The sequence below is a fragment of the Ranitomeya variabilis genome, chromosome 5 (genome assembly GCF_051348905.1).
Source record: "Ranitomeya variabilis isolate aRanVar5 chromosome 5, aRanVar5.hap1, whole genome shotgun sequence".
NCBI classification, from domain to species: domain Eukaryota; kingdom Metazoa; phylum Chordata; class Amphibia; order Anura; family Dendrobatidae; genus Ranitomeya; species Ranitomeya variabilis.
In genome coordinates this window covers 549,207,873-549,226,193 of record NC_135236.1, presented here as the reverse complement: position 1 = coordinate 549,226,193, position 18,321 = coordinate 549,207,873, and the positions used below count along the sequence as shown (strand labels likewise).

The 18,321-nt window shown below is 40.5% G+C and overlaps 1 protein-coding gene across 6 annotated transcripts in view; it reads right to left on the bottom strand.

The window, feature by feature from the left end:
* Positions 1-271: 271 nt before the first annotated feature.
* HRH2 (histamine receptor H2) overlaps positions 272-18,321 on the bottom strand; it is a 259,444-nt gene continuing 241,394 nt past the window's right edge. For 3 of the 6 annotated variants that reach the window (XR_013215835.1, XM_077265888.1, XM_077265890.1), the window contains one exon: positions 272-2,106. Coding sequence is in view for 4 of the 6 variants with exons in the window: in XM_077265888.1 (XP_077122003.1) it covers positions 1,932-2,106 (175 nt within the window). In the remaining 2 variants the exon portion in view is untranslated. Of the gene's footprint in view, positions 2,110-18,321 lie in introns of all 6 variants that reach the window. The other 3 variants (XM_077265887.1, XM_077265889.1, XR_013215836.1) reach the window with 3 other exon arrangements.

The window sequence follows — 18,321 nt, the reverse complement described above, 5'->3', positions numbered from 1 at the left end:
CTACTAAGGATAACAATATATTGTTTTGAGTTCCCACTCAATACCCATACTGACATGATCTTCTGATGTGTCTAAACAACTTGTCAGAAGGTCCCCTGTTTAAACAATCTGCCACACTTAAAGGAACAATAAATATAGACACTATTAGTCAATTCTAACAGAATAGGAGCTTTGTTTTTGAAATTGTTTTGCTACTGAAAGAAATTTTGTAGATAACACATTTTCTGCTATTATCTTTCATTTTCATCATATGGCTGATAGGATGCTGTTTTATAAAAGCTAAAAAAAATCCAGCTCCAAGGATCTGATAGGATTTCATAATGGCTTTATTTAGCAATCCACAGAGAGGAACACATACAGACATCAATGCAATAATGGATGCATTTTGGATGAAATCATACTACAAAGGGGTTTCATAAAAATTAATGGCTTTATGTTTTCTTTATTGCAAACAGAGCAGTTTAGAGGACCCCAGCTGTAGCCAGTTGTCTTACAGTCATGGGATGGAAAGAGTGGTAGATTCATACAGAAAAAAAAAAAAAATTTCTTATTATATTATGTATTAACAAGGACCTGTCACTTGCCATAAGTACATTGGGGAAAATAAGTATTTGATACTCTGCCGATTTGGCAAGTTTTCCCATGCGAAGAATGGAGATGTCTGTAATTTTTATCATAGGTACACTTCAACTGTAGGTAGGAAAACTTGCAAAATTGGCAGTGTATCAAATACTTATTTTCCCCACTGTATGTAAAAGTTTTTACTTTTATATAAATGCCACTATTTTCCTGTCTTTTGTTTTCCTTTTTTATCTGTGCCTCTTTTTCTGAGATATACTCATTTCTTCACTGTATATAGTTTTTCTAACTGAACATGGTCATCAAGAAGCCTTCAATAATGACAACTTGGCTAAAGAAATACAGAATTAGATAAAAGGAAGATGTGCTATATCTCATGTATTTTCATAAATCAGCTATGAGGTTTTCGGTTAAAAGAAGAATAATACAGCTTACAAAAGCACATTTTTCGCCTCAATCCAATTTTTTTTTTACTTTACTTTGTAAGTTGTCAGCAAGCTGAAAGCTCGTCGACTTCCTTTTTGCTAATTTGTAGAGGGACAGAATAGAGACTAAAGAATTCTGAAAAAAAATACTCCTCTCAGCTCAGCTTCTGGTGGTGCGTAGTTCCTTGATGTCAGAAAGAACGCTGTGGTGTCATGACATCACAACGTGAGTGGTGAAAAACCTAGCCAGTGCCTTGGACGACATATGTCATGACGAAGGTTTGCTACAAGGGTTCCACATCCTTTAATGTACTTATTGGGACAAATATGAAGATAGGAAAATATATTTGCTATATAAAAATAAATGAAAACATGCTCATATGTAAGAAAAGGTAATGACATTATAAAAGAAAGCTATCTCAACATAACAAAGCACTTCATAGGGGACTTGTTAGGGATGAGGCTAAATATGTTTACATGTAAATCCTATCTATAATGAAAACGTTGGCCAAAATTCAAAGTTCTGACATGTTTTAGCATATCCACCCTTATGAAATATGTTATCCAAGTCATAGATAGCTGCACTGGATGTTGTAATGCTTCATAATGAAACCACAGGTTATTAACATAGAGACGATGGGTGATGAGTTACATTCACAGTGTTGAAAAGTATTTTACAGTACAAATCATCTAACCAATTTTACAGGCATTTTATATAGAGATAAATGTTTTTTATTTTTCCATCATCTTTATTGTTAGTTATTTATTTAATGAATCTGCATTGTGGTGATATATACAGCCTTCTGATTTTATTTAAAATTGCTTATTCTCCAAGAATTTGTAACTTAGATTTAGGCCAGTTGGGTCTCGTTGGTCCTGAAACAGTAAAATCATCAAAGATTTTTACTTTTGTACTGTGTCCTGAAGCTATGATGGCAGTGATGAAAACGGCTGAAGAACGTGCACTTCACTTGGAGCTTCAGACACAGATTCCTTTAACAATGAAGTCCATATGTTCTGTTTTGGGAGGTATTTAAGAAGCCACAGTCTTGCTCGGCAGGTCATGTAATCCAAACAAATGCTACACCATCTCGGATGAATCCTGCTTAAGAAAAAAAGGAAAAATAAATTCAGAACTACACTGACTTACATTTATTCATCAATAAAATTAAAGGAGTAAAAAACAGTTAAAAATCTGATGATAACCGTATGGCTACATGTAACATACACACTTTGGCCAAGCAGCATGGTGCTTGGTTATGCAACACTTATAAATTCAAACATTTTTTCATAACCTACATGTGCCATTGACACAGTATCATATCATATATAATACACCAAAACACATCTTTCAGCATATTGTCGTTAGTGACCTCCATTGTGCTCTCTCGACAGCTCTCCAACATGACATCTAGACAAGATGGAGACGAAAAGAAAGAGACAACTCCTATCATAGAAGATGTCATCTATAAGGTACCTGGATGTAAGTGTTTATTTGTGATACTGATTAATTTCATCAGTACTGGAGTAACAACAACTCTCAGCATCTCTTTACCATTGTTAAGGACATATAGGGAATTGTAGGTTCATACTATCCAATTATTTACGGGGCGGACTTGATATTACAGTTGATTGCTGTACTAAATTTAATTATTGCATTCAAATACTTATGATAGCTCCGCTAATGTAATCATGTACTGGTGGTTCTGGTGAAATATTCACGTCCTGATGGTTGTTCTGGTGCCGTGTTAATGTACCAATGGTAGTTCTGGTGACACATTCATGTTTTGATGGTAGTCAGGGATAAATACAGTATCTCTATTTGTTATATTGTAATGTATAAATGGTCTGCAAACAATGAATGATTCTATATCTAACTTTAAAACACACCCTAATAGCAGACACTGAGGCCATTATTTAACTTTGGATTGTCAAGGCAACCATTGGAACCACACAATCTTGAGCTCAGGTTTCTGATGTTCTCCCTTTCCCCGTTAATCATTTAGATGACACTGTTGCTATTGACCTCAGCATCTAGTGAGTTAAACAGCACATACCAATCATGGCCAATGCAGCAGACTGTTAACTATAATTTAATGCTAAAGCCACTGCATTTTAAGCTGTAGTTGGATGCACTTCTTTTATTTCTCAGGTCAGTAAAAAGCTGTTCTGGCGATTACTTAGGATCAAACAGCTCTGTGTGAGGTTTAAAACTGGATGAAGAACAATAAAACTCTGCTACAAAGATTAGATTTCATGTCATAGGGCATGCAATATGGCCACAGTGACCACAGTAGTTGTACTGCATCAGCAAGGTCTGATACAGGGAAACCAAGCAGATAAGACTAGAGTATCAAGATATGCTGTTCATGCTCTTTGGAAGCAGCATAAATTAATGGGCAACATTGAAAACAGTAGATGCAGTTTTTGGGTGAGGAAACTTAATGAACAAGATGAAAGACACATCATGCCTACTTCCTTTCAAAATTAGCAGCAAACAGTTGGACCCAGCTACATTTATCTATGGTTCAGAGAAGTCTGACCAGAAATGGTCTTCAATGAAGAATTATTGCCAAAAAGCCCTAACTTTGACATTGAAACAAAGCCAAGCAGCTCAGCTATGCATGAAAACACAGGAACAGTAGTGCAGAAAAAAATGACATCTGGTGCTCTGGAATGAGACGTCAAAATGTGAAATATTTGGCTGTAAGAGAAAACATTAATGATAGATGGATCCCTCTTTAAAAGGTTAGAGGACTTTCCTAAAATCTCTAACAAAAGCTTACACAAGTTAAGAGAATTGAGCAACCTCTTGGTAGAACTCCAAGTCGCCAAAACTGAAGGAAACCTGCTAGGCCTACATCCATAGACACAGCCAGGGGTATCAAACTCATAGTGCTGAAGTTTCTTTACAGTTTGAAAGATAAATGGGCGAACTGGGGCTCAGATTACAAAGAGCAACACAATGTACGGCCATCCTTTTTTTGTACCCTGTTCCAACAAATTCCTTGAGAAGGAGAAGCTCGCCAACTTAGTACACTCGAACGCCATGGACGATAGATACACCACTGATTACTTCTGCTGCTGGGACAAAGATTACCTAGGGTGTGCTTTCTTGCAAGAGGCTAGATGATTATATATTAGCCCATTCCATTGATGATGATACCTTCCTAGAGATAATGGATCAAGGATTTCACAAGGATAAAACCAATATCTGGGTGGCCCTGCTACCGTTCAAGTCACAGAGATCTCATCTTCTTAGCAACAGAAAGCTGCCCCACGCCCCTACAGTTGCTTTCATCCAGTCCGCTGCATAAACCACCGACTTTATAAGATCTGCACAGACTATACCACATCAGACAGACGTACCAGTCCTAAGCGCGGGAGTGCCTCCATTCTACCCTGCTCTAAGGTAATGTTTATTTTAGGTCTTTATCCACTTACCAACTCCAATTCCTTCATTTACAATACCGGCACTCATAATTTCTTTTGGATATCCTCCCACCTCGCCATACCCATTTGCATTGCTCCTGGTAACTCTGGCTATACGGTGTCAATATACACTGCTATGACATTACTTTCCCTAAAGGGAACCTGTCACCCCGTTTTTTCAGTATGAGATAAAAATACCGTTAAATAGGGCCTGAGCTGTGATTTACAATAGTGTATTTTTTGTCCCCTGGTTCCCCACCTATGCTGCCGAAATACCTTAACAAAGTCGCCGTTTTCGCCTGCCAATTATGCTGGTCTGGTCAAAAGGGCGTGGTGAAATGGCTGTTCTCCCCCACCTCTTGCTTATCTTCCCGGAGTTGGCGTAGTGGTTCTCGCATGCGCAACAGCTGAAAAAGAGCGCAATCTGTGCTATTCCCCTTAGTATCGGTGGCGGCGGCATCTTCCTGAGGGCGCGCGTGCGCAGATGGAGTACTCTGCTTCCCGGGGCTTCAGGAAAATGGCCGCGGGATGCCGCGCGTGCGCATATGGAGATCGCGGCGAGAACCACTACTCCAACGCCGGGAAGATAAGCAAGAGGTGGGGGAGAAACAGCCATTTCACCATGCCCTTTTGACCAGACCAGCGTGATTGACAGGGGAAAACGGCGACTTTTGTAAGGTATTTCGGCAGCATAGGTGGGGGAACAAGGGGACAAAAAATACACTATTGTAAAGCACAGCTCAGGCCCTATTTAATGGTATTTTTATCTCATACTGAAAAAACAGGGTGACAGGTTCCCTTTAGTTTCTCCCTAACCTCTTCACTCTTATGTATCCTAAAATATACCAACTACAAGTGCCCTATACTATATTGCAGTGCATCTCCTTAATATATCCTGTACTCACACTGGGCATCTAAGCACTATTGTATATATTATACATATTTTTTCTTGTTTATATTCTATATATATTCCCACTGTATATCTGATAACTATATTGTGTTTTGCTTTTTCCTCAGTGACAATGTGAACAAGACCCAGGAAGGGTCGAAACATTTTACATTTACTGTCGCATTACTCGATGCACATGTGTCTATTTGCGCGTCTGCAAATAAACTTCATCTACATTATGAAATTAGAGTGTGCTGTAATTTTTACTACAGCCGTGCTAGACGCAGTAATCTATGTGGTGTTGTCATGGATGGAAGTCCATGCTTGGCATGAACAGATAGGGAGATACAGCGCTGTAGTGAACAGGACCGAACGCTGGGCAGTGCTGCCCTTTGTCCAGTCCTCATGGCCTCTCCTTTTTAATGTTGTAGCTCCAGCCTGGACTTCTGGATGCAACCTGGTCTCACAGCTCACTGAGCATCATACATCTATGATGTCATGACATGCATCATGCAATAACTTCCCACCCCTGGTAAGATCTGTCCTAGAGCCAGCAGGCCAGGATAGGCAAGTTTTGATGGGGAAAGGAAGAGGAGGCATTGAAGACCATACTGCCAGAGCATAACAAGAGGGACATTCAATTTGTGGAGAATAATTTCTCTGTAAATCAAAATTCCTAGGAAAATCCATGCAATTCTGAGAATTCAAATTTTGTCATAAATATTTCTATCTATACATATTCATATATACATACATATATACAGCATATAAGTATTAACATTCATTTGCTGCCACTGTTGATATGCCTTTGAGAAATAGGGGAACTGTAAATTGCCTAAAGCTGTCAGTTTGTATTAAGCTGTTTGGTGGATCCTGAAAATATGGGCAGCATATAACAGCAATTTAATTGCACATTGCAAAAGAAATATAAATTAAGTAGATATACTAATGGAGGAAAATGCAATTACAGATATGTTAATGATTTTGCATAATATATGTACTGTATATGTAATGTCTGTTGCCTTTGGTAGAACGAATTACAAAATATGTAATACTCAACTTTATTCCCAGTCCATGCAGGGTAAATGTGGGAACACTGCCATATTTATGTATGTCTAGTTATTCTTTAAATGTGATCAATGGGGTAAGAGTGAGACGAGAAAAAAACATTTTTATAGACAGACCTTTCTCAGATGGCTGTCATTAGCAATAAAAGGATTTAATGTACTGTAGATTTATCTGACTGATTTTTCTTGGCCAACATTATAATTTTTTTTTATTCACCAAATTGACTGAAAGTAATTATTGTGCTAAAGCACAAACTTCAAATACATTCTTTAAAATAACAGATTGTGAGATTTGCCTCCTCAATTTATTGGAACAAAGGTATTTAAAGTCACCTTTATCAAACTAAAAATTTCAGTGTATACATAGAACACTGTTAAAAAAGCTAGCTAAGTATGCATAAGAGGTATGGCACCTGCCTGGGTGACTCTAGCCCTGGAGCAAAGCCAGTTACTTCTTATCAGTTACAGCAAATGTGACTTTGAGTCTATCAGTGATTGTAGAACACTTTATCAAATTAAGGTGTAATAAATCAGCCATAACATTAAAAGCAATGACAATTAAAGGGAATAAGCTTATTTATGCTATAATGACATCTATCAAGAAGATGATTTGTTGAATGCCAGAAAATGGGCAAGTGGAAACATTTGAGAAACTTTGACTACAACCCTTGGCAAAAATTTTGGAATCACAGGCCTTGTTCATTCAGTTGTTTAATTTTGTAGAAAAATAGCAGATCACAGACATGGCACAAACCTACAGTCATTTCAAATGGCAACTTTCTGGCTTTAAGAAAATCAATAGAGTATATAAAAGTTACATATATAAAAAAATATATCTACATATTAGTACATATATATTACATAAAGCGTGTAAGGTATGTGGTGAGAGTAAGTGGTAACCACTCAATATAAGGGGTGAAACCAAAACCCAAGACATTAACTAAAAGAAAAGGAAATCCCAGACTAGGATAAGCATATATCAATCTTTATCTAATATATAAAGCTGAATGTGTGTATGTGTGTATGTGTGTATGTCCGGGATTGGCATCTGAACCGTCGCAGCTATAGGCACAAAATTTTGCACAGTCACACGTCTGGACCCCGAGAGTGTCATAGGCTTTGTTGTGAGGTGAAATTTTAACCCCGCGCTTTCCAATTCACCAAACAATTTTGCCCCTATCTACATAATGGGGAAAAAATGAAAGGAAAAGTGTTGGAGGCAAATTAACAGCTGCCAGATGTGAACAAGGGGGACTTAAAGAATGAGAGCGATGGCGCCAAAGAGTATATACTGTACAGTTGCTAAGGTGGGGCCCCGACATGGGATAATCACCACACCACCACGGGGATATGAACACACACAAAAAATGCGCCACACACTACCACGTGCTCGAACACATATACCACCCTCAGCGCACATTTCACCACACATACACCAACCTCGCCACATAAAAGTCGAAACACAAAAGTCGCCGCTCAAAACTCACCACACGCAAAACTCTCCACATGCAAAACTAGGCTCACGTGCAAAACTCACCTCATGGAAAACTCGCCACATGCAAAACTTGCACACGCGGAAAAATTGACACATGCACAAAAGTTGCAACACATGCAAAAGTTGCCTCACACAAAACTTGCACATACTCAAAAGGCACCACACATAAAACTCGCCACGCGCAAAACTCGCCATGCGCAAAACTTGCTGCACACAACTTGCTACACTAACCTGTCACATGCAACTCGACACACAAAAAGTTGCTACACGCATGTCGCCACACAAAACTCATCTCACAAAAGTCGCTTCATGCATGTCGCCACACGCAACTCAACACACACAACTTGACACACAAAACTCGCCCTAAAACACACACAAGTCTGGTATTATCCTTCAAAAATAAAAATCTAATTAATAAGCAGACAAACTACAAGAGCAACAAATGTACCATATAGGAATCCGGCAGCTGTCAGTCACATGACCAGTCTATTATGTGTATGTGTGAGCTAATATATACTGCCAGGGGTGTCATGTTCTCAATGGCAAGAGAACATAGCATCAGCATATATAGGAACTAGCTCTTGGAAGATGGGAACTGAGCTGACCATGAACTAAACCTAACACACAACTAGCAGTGGCCGGGTAGCATGCCTACGTTGATTCTAGATGCCCAGCACCAGCCGGAGGACTAAATAATGCTAGCAGAGGGAAATATTAGTCCTAGCTCACCTCTAGAGAAATACCCCGAAAGGAGACAGAGGCCGCCCCACATGTATTGGCGGTGAATCAAGATGAAATAACAAACGTAGTATGAAAATAGGTTTAGCAAATTTGAGGTCCACTTACTACATAGCAGAAGACAGAAAGGGCACTTTCATGGTCAGCTGAAAACCCTATCAAAACACCATCCAGAAATTACTTTAAAACTCTGGCATTAACTCATAACACCAGAGTGGCAATTCCTGTTCACAAGAGCTTTCCAGACACAGTAACGAAACTACAGCTGTGAACTGGAACAAAAATGCAAAAACAAACATGGACAAGAGTCCAACTTATCTAGTAGTTGTCTAGGAGCAGGAACAAGCACAGAGAGGCTTCTGATAACATTGTTGACCGGCAAGCAACTAACAGAGCAGCAAGGTTATATAGCGACTCCCACATCTTGATGGGAACAGGTGAACAGAGAAGATGAAAACACCAGTTCAATTCCACCAGTAGCCACCGGGGGAGCCCAGAATCCAAATTCACAACACAGGGGGTGGGCTTACTGTTGGCTGGGGATTTATCAGGCTGCCAATTTAGCTTACAAATACTGAGGTAAAAATACTGACCAAATAACGTGTGAACGAGGTCTAATACAGGAGGAGATGACATACAGATATATACTATATACAGGAGAAGATGACACACAGGTATATACTATTTACAGGGGAGATGACACACAGGTATATATTATATACAGGAGGAGATGACACACAGATATATACTATATACAGGAGAGATGACACACAGGTATATACTATATAGAGGAGGAGATGACATACAGGTACATACTACATACAGGAGGAGATGACATACAGGTATATACTATATACAGGAGTAGATGACACACAGGTATATACTATATACAGGGGAGATGACACACAGCAGGTATATACTATATACAGGGGAGATGACATACAGGTATATACTATATACAGGAGATGACATACAGGTGTATACTATATATAACGGAGATGACAAACATGTATATACTGAGGTGAAAATGAGAGGTGTGAGGTGAAAATGAAAAGGTGTGAGTGCAAAATGAGAGGAGTGAGGGAAAATAGTGGAGTGATCGGAAAATGACAGATGTGAGGTCGAAATGACAAGTGTTAGGGGGGAATGAGAGGAGTGAGGGGGAAAATAAGAATAGTGAGGGGGAAAATGAGAGGTGTGAGGGAGAAAATGATAGATGTGAGGGGGAAAATGAAAGATGTGATGGGGAAAATGAGAGGCGTGATGGGAAAATAGTGAGGTGCTATAACTAACCACAGATATTTACTATTCCCAGGCAACGCCGGGCTCTTCAGCTAGTATATATATATATATATATATATATATATATATATATATATATATATATATATATATATCTACTATATAATTATCTAAGGGTCACTTCTGTCTTTCTGTCTGTCTGTAATGGATATTCATTGGTCGCGGCCTCTGTCTGTCATGGAAATCCAAGTCGCAGATTGATCGTGGCAAAACGCCCATGACCATTGCCACGACCAATCAGCGACAGGCACAGTCCGGCGGCAAAATGGCCGCTCCTTCCTCCCTGCACTCAATGCCCGCTCCAGTATCCCCTCCAGTCAGTATGCAGCATCAATATCAATCAATGCAGCATCAATAGTAAAAAGATCTAATGTTACAAATAATAATAATTAAAAAAAACGTTATTCTCACCTTCCGACGTCGTGGCTGTCCTCGGCAGTGCCAGCGGCAGGTTCCGGTGCCAAGGATGCTATACGGGAAGGACCTGCCATGATGTCACGGTCATGTGACCGTGACGTCATCACAGGTCCTGCGCTCATACCAGCCCTGGGACAGGAAGCTGCCGCGTGCACCGCACACAGGCGCCAGGACTTCAAGGGGCCTTCGGAAGGTGAGTATATGTTTATTTTTTATTTTAAGTCTTCGCACACAGGCGCCAGGACTTCAAGGGGCCTTTGGAAGGTGAGTATATGTTTATTTTTTATTTTAAGTCTTTTTTAACCACTCATTTAGTGCCCACATTGCTATATACTACGTGGGTTGTGTTACATACTGCATGGGATCTGTTATAAACTACATGTCTGTGCTATATACTATGTAGCTGGGCAATATACAATGTGACTGTCCAATATACTACGTGGCTGTGCAATATACTACGTGCTCTGTGTTATATACTTCGTAGCTGTTCAATATACTATGTGGCTGTGTCGGTTCTGTTATATACTACGTCAACTGTGCAATATACTACGTGGCTCTGTTATATACTACGTGGCTATGTTATATACTACGTGGCTATGTTATATACTACGTGGCTGTGCAATATACTACGTGCCTCTACAATATACTACGTGGCTATGTTATATACTACGTGGCTCTGCTATATGCTACGTCGCTGACCAATATACTACATAGCTGTGCTATACACTACGTAGCTGTGCAATACACTACGTGACTGTGTTATAGACTACGTGGTTGTGCAATATACTACGTGCCTGTGCAATATACTACGTGGCTATGTTATATATTACATGGCTCTGCTATATACTACGCGGCTGACCAATATACTACATACCTGTGCAATACACTACGTGGCTATGTTATATACTACGTGGCTGTGTTATATACTACGTAGCTCTGCTATATACTACGTACGCTGTGTTAGATACTGCGTAGCTCTGTTATATACTACGTAGCTATGTTATATACTACGTCGGTTGTGTTATATACTACGTCACTGTGCAATATAGTACGTAGCCTGTGCTATATACTACCTACATATTCTAGAATTCCCGATACGTTAGAATTGGGCCACCATCTAGTATATATATATATATATATATATATATATATATACACTCATCGGCCACTTTATTAGGTACACCTGTCCAACTTCTTGTTAACACTTAATTTCTAATCAGCCAATCACATGGCGGCAACTCAGTGCATTTAGGCATGTAGACATGGTCAAGACAATCTCCTGCAGTTCAAACCGAGCATCAGTATGGGGAAGAAAGGTGATTTGAGTGCCTTTGAACGTGGCATGGTTGTTGGTGCCAGAAGGGCTGGTCTGAGTATTTTAGAAACTGCTGATCTACTGGGATTTTCACGCACAACCATCTCTAGGGTTTACAGAGAATGGTCCGAAAAAGAAAAAAAATCCAGTGAGCGGCAGTTCTGTGGGCGGAAATGCCTTGTTGATGCCAGAGGTCAGAGGAGAATGGGCAGACTGGTTCGAGCTGATAGAAAGGCAACAGTGACTCAAATCGCCACCCGTTACAACCAAGGTAGGCCTAAGAGCATCTCTGAACGCACAGTGCGTCGAACTTTGAGGCAGATGGGCTACAGCAGCAGAAGACCACACCGGGTACCACTCCTTTCAGCTAAGAACAGGAAACTGAGGCTACAATTTGTACAAGCTCATCGAAATTGGACAGTAGAAGATTGGAAAAACGTTGCTTGGTCTGATGAGTCTCGATTTCTGCTGCGACATTCGGATGGTAGGGTCAGAATTTGGTGTAAACAACATGAAAGCATGGATCCATCCTGCCTTGTATGGAGCATCTTTGGGATGTGCAGCCGACAAATCTGCGGCAACTGTGTGATGCCATCATGTCAATATGGACCAAAATCTCTGAGGAATGCTTCCAGCACCTTGTTGAATCTATGCCAGGAAGAATTGAGGCAGTTCTGAAGGCAAAAGGGGGTCCAACCCGTTACTAGCATGGTGTACCTAATAAAGTGGCCGGTGAGTGTATATATATATATATATGTATAGCAGTAGGTCAAATTACAGACAAATGGTTAAAAACAGAGAAAAAGCGTGCACTCCAGGATATATAGTAGTAATAGCATATAAATAGTAAAATAGATAAATAGATACATACATATACCCTCAGTATAGTATTTAGGAAATCCTGATACTCGAATAGAGAATAAGTGACCGTGAAAAAGTGAAAAATGCCAATATAATCAAAAAATGTTTTTAAATATGCATAAGTGTATCAAATATAAACACAAGCCATAAAAAAATAGTAAAATAGTGCATAAATAGTTAAAGTGCACAAGTGCAGCAGCAGAGGGAAATCCACACCGGTCATGCATAGATAGCCGGGGAGGAAACTCAATCAGAAAAAAGACTAGTGGATTGTAAAATATAAAATTATCTATCCGAATTTATACAGGATACTTTGAGGGATGAATATCCGTGTGCACACGCGCCCCATGATTAACTTGTACAAATAAATAAATAACATACAGAAAGTATAGTCAAAATGCAGTTTTGGGTAAACTCCGTCACAAAGAGAGCGAACTCCCTCACCCTGCAACAAGAAAAGCTCAATCTCCAGAGACAGTCTTTCTTTACCATAAAAGACATTAATCTGTTGAACAGTCTACCTCCAGAGCTGGTCACACCGTGAACTGTTAATGACTAAAAAAAGGTTTAGATGCTTCATTAGAAGAAAATTAGATAGGTTATTGTTTAACCCCTTCATGACCCAGCCTATTTTGACCTTAACGACCTGGCCGTTTTTTGCAATTCTGACCAGTGTCCCTTTATGAGGTAATAACTCAGGAACGCTTCAACGGATCCTAGCGGTCCTGAGACTGTTTTTTCGTGACATATTGGGCTTCATGTTAGTGGTAAATTTAGGTCGATAATTTTTGCATTTATTTGTGAAAAAATGAAAATTTAGCGAAAAATTAGAAAATTTCGCAATTTTCAAATTTTGAATTTTTATTCTGTTATATGACACAAAATAGTTAATAAATAACATTACCCACATGTCTACTTTACATCAGCACAATTTTGGAAACAAAATTTTTTTTTACTAGGAAGTTATAAGGGTTCAAATTTGACCAGCGATTTCTCATTTTTACAACAAAATTTACAAAACCATTTTTTTTAGGGACCACCTCACATTTGAAGTCAGTTTGAAGGGTCTATATGGCTGAAAATACCTAAAAGTGACACCATTCTAAAAACTGCTCCCATCAAGGTGCCCAAAACCACATTCAAAAAGTTTATTAACCCTTCAGGTGCTTCACAGCAGCAGAAGCAACATGGAAGGAAAAAATGAACATTTAACTTTTTAGTCATAAAAATGATTTTTGAGCAGCAATTTTTTGATTTTCCCAAGGGTAAAAAGAGAAACTGGAACCCAAAAGTTATTGTACAATATGTCCTGAGTACGCTAATACCCCATATGGGGGGGAACCACTGTTTGGGTGCACAACAGGGCTCGGAAGGGAAGGAGCGCTATTTGACTTTTTCAATGAAAAATTGGCTCCTATTTTAGCGGACACCATGTCGCGTTTGGAGAGCCCCCGTGTGCCTAAACATTGGAGCTTCCCCACAAGTGACTCCATTTTGGAAACTAGACCCCCCAAGGAGCTTATCTAGATGCATAGTGAGCACCTTGAACCCCCAGGTGATTCACAAATTGATCTGTAAAAATGAAAAAGTACTTTTTTTTCACAAAACATTTCTTTTAGCCTCAATTTTTTCATTTTTACATGGGTAACAGGATAAAATGGATCCTAAAATTTATTGGGCAATTTCTCCTGAGTACAATGATACCTCACATGTGGGGGTAAACCACTGTTTGGGCACACGGCAGAGCTTAGAAGGGAAGAAGCGCCATTTGACTTTTTGAATGAAAAATTAGCTCCAATCGTTAGCGGACACCATGTCGTGTTTGGAGAGCCCATGTGTGCCTAAACATTGGAGCTCCCCCACATGAGACCCCATTTTGGAAACTAGACCTCCCATGGAACTAATCTGGATGTGCGGTGACCACTTTAAACCCCCAAGTGCTTCACAGAAGTTTATAGTGCAGAGCCGTGAAAATAAAAAAATCATTTTTCTTTCAAAAAAATTATGTTTTAGTAAGTAATTTTTTATTTTCACAAGGGTAACAGGAGAAGTGGACCCCGATATTTGTTGCCCTTTTTGTCCTGAGTACGCTGATACCCCATATGTGGGGTAAACCACTGCTTGGGCACACGTCGGGGCTCGGAAGGGAAGTAGTGACGTTTAGAAATGCAGACTTTGATGGAATGGTCTGCGGGCATCATGTTGCGTTTGCAGAGCCCCTGATCTGCCTAAACAGTAGAAACCCCCACAAGTGACCCCATTTTGGAAAATAGACCCCCCAAGGAACTTATCCAGTTGTGTGGTGAGCACTTTGAACCCCAAGTGCTTCACAGAAGTTTATAACGCAGAGCGATGAAAATAAAAAATCATTTTTCTTTCCTCAAAAATTGTTTTAGCAAGCAATTTTTTTTGTTCGCAAGGGTAACAGGAGAAATTGGACCCCAACAGTTGTTGCCCAGTTTGTCCTGAGTATGCTGGTACCCCATATGTGGGGGTAAACCACTGTTTGGGTGCACGTCAGGGCTCGGAAGTGAGGGAGCACCATTTGACTTTTTGAACGCAAGATTGGCTGGAATCAATGGTGGCGCCATGTTGCGTTTGGAGACCCTTAATGTGCCTAAACAGTGGAAACCCCTCAATTCTACCTCCAACACTAACCCCAACACACCCCTAACCCTAATCCCAACTCTAGCCATAACCCTATTCACAACCCTAACCCCAACACACCCCTAACCACAACCCTAACCCCGACACACCCCTAACCCTAATCCCAACCCTAATCCTAACCCTAATCCCAACCCTAACCACAACCCTAACCCCATCACACCCCTAACCCTAACCATAACCCTAACCACAAGCCTAATCTTAACCCTATTTCCAACCCTAGCCCTAATTCCAACCCTAACTCGAATTCCAACCCTAACCCTAAGGCTATGTGCCCACGTTGCGTATTCGTGTGAGATTTTTCTGCACCATTTTTTAAAAATTTGCACTGCATTTTACCTGTGGATTTACCGCGGATTTCCAGCATTTTTTTGTGCGGATTTCACCTGTGGATTCCTGTTGAGGAACAGGTGTAAAACGCTGCGGAATCCGCACAAAGAATTGACATGCTGCGGAAATACAATGCAGTGTTTCCGCGCTGTATTTTCCGTACCATGAGCACAGCGGATTTGGTTTTCCATAGGTTTACATGGTACTGTAAACCTGATGGAAAACTGCTACGAATCCGCAGCGGCCAATCCGCCGTGAATCCGCAGCCAAATCCACACCGTGTGCACATAGCCTTAGGGTATGTGCCCATGCTGCGGATTCCATTGCGGAATTTTCCGCAGCGGAATTGATAAATCCGCAGTGCAAAACCGCTGCGGTTTTTACTGCAGATTTATCGTGGTTTCTAGTGCGGTTTCCGCTGTGGGTTTACACCTGCAGTTTTCTATTGAAGCAGGTGTAAACCTGCAGCGGAATCCGCACAAAGAATTGATATGCTGCGGAATATAAACCGTTACGTTCCGCGCGGTTTGTTCCGCAGCATGTGCACTGCGGATTTCGTTTCCCATAGGTTTACATTGTACTGTAATCATATAGGAAACTGCTGCAGACCCGCAGCTCCGGAAACGCTGCGGTTCCGCAGCAAAATTTGCAGCGTGTGCACATACCCTAATTCTAACCCTAATTCTAACCCTAACCCTAGCCCTAACCCTAACCCTAGCCCTAACCCTAACCCTAGTGTAAAAATAAAAGTAAATATATTTTCTTTATTTTTATTATTGTCCCTACCTATGGGGGAGAAAAGGGGGGGTTCATTTACAATTTTTTTTTAGTTTGATCACTGTGATAGGTTTTATCACAGTGATCAAAATGTACCTAGAACGTGCGACCATTTTTATATTGGAAAGACAATCAGGCCCATGTTCACCAGATTTCGTGAACATTATAATTCGGTATTAACAGGCAAAGGATGCGTACGGTTTATTAAACATATGCAGGAAAAACACTGCAGCGATCCTAGTCAGCTACGTTTTGCAGGCTTGGAAATAGTTACGTTTCCACCGCAGGGTGGAGATCACAACAAACTACTATTACAGTGTGAGGCCAAATGGATTATGCGTGCTAATGCCCAGGGCCCTTTAGGCTTAAATGATAAATTAGATATGGCAATTTTCTTATAAGTTGTATGAATGTGCAGTCCGCTTTTTAGTAACATTGTTTTTAATGTGACATATTAATTGTATATTCATTACTTGTGATAGTCACACCCTATATATAGGAGGTGATATCACCACAGAGACATACATTGACCCGTAGAAGCGCAAAAACGTGAAACGGCCGTCGTCCAGTCGTTCACTCCCCGCACCACTCTCCTCACCAGCCACCGCAGAAAATGTCTGTAATATGCTAATCACAAATAAAGGACAACACTTATACTGCACAGAAGGGTGAGTGCCACTTTTTCTTCTCTCATTAACTTCAAAGAATAGCTGACGCTGCTTAAATAGACCGCCAGGACTGATGGTGATGCAGCAGAGTTGATACAGCTCTCCACAGGTAGAGTTAAGTCCCAGTGCACTAATGATGTGAAAGATACTAGTGATGATTGTAGTGCAGAGTGGATGGTGCAGTAAATAACTCTGTGGACACAGCAGGGTGCAGTTTCCACACTTTTACTCACAGTTTGTCATGCAGTCCATGGCACTGATTACAGATGGTTATGGAAATCTGGACAGCATGGAAACAATTTGGGCTCCACCTAACCAGGTGAGTTCAGAGTAGGCCTCCCTATTGCGCTGTATTTTGAGGTCCTTGCTGCCTAAAGCTTTGCTCAGTCCTATGTTCCTTCTTTTTCTTTAGTCCTTGTCTGTATGACAGGCAGCTTGAGCCTATTACGGGTATCACTCCTTTGTGGTGGCTCTGGGCTCTCATCTGCTGCTGTGCCTTCAGATGTTGTGATGGGCCAGGAGTCCTGCAGTTCCTTGCCCTCTGGATTTAGCTGCTGGGACCTCAGTAGCTGCACAACCATGGACTCTGGCGTCCAGTCTCTAGCATTTGGCCCTGAGGGGAGCCTATCTACAGCTCCAATCCTCAGGTTCCTTCTTGAACTGCTCTCTCCTCTCTGTCTCCCTTAGACTAACTAACTCCGCCTCCAGGTCAGAACTTATACCAGGAAGCTCCCGTGAAATCAGGTTTTAGAGCTCCCCCTTCTGGTCTGGAGCAGGAAGGTGTTGCATGCTGATGTATTACCTGCTAAGGGAATCACTCCTTGCTTCCAGTCATGTCATCACCCCCTGTGTGGGAGGCAATGCCACTGTGACAACCAGACTCCTGGGGTGCCACACATGCCATATATATTGTAATTGGTGCTGCTCCTGCCTTGATTATTTGGAAAAAAATTTTGGGAAACAAAAAGCATTTATAGAATTTAAAAAAAATTGGGTTTGATCATTATAAAACAATTTAGCCTTTCGCGCAACATGCAGAGAAGAGTTGTTTCTGTAAGGATCGGACAGTGGTCACCGGGTCATAAACCATAAAATAATCTACCACTGTGCAAAAACATCACAGTGATTTTCCAGGTTATGCACCCATTACCACATTTTAACAATTTTGCCAGGGGCAGCACACACAGGAAAGTGTTGACTATATAGCAGAGAGGAGTCACCTAGCCATTTATGACTTTCGTTGTGCAAAAACTTAACTGATTAAATAATACAGTTTTTCCTTGAAATACTCTAATTATCTTGCCCCCAAAGCTTCTTAAGAATTTTTTATAAAATATATATATAATTTTGGTCAAGAAAATT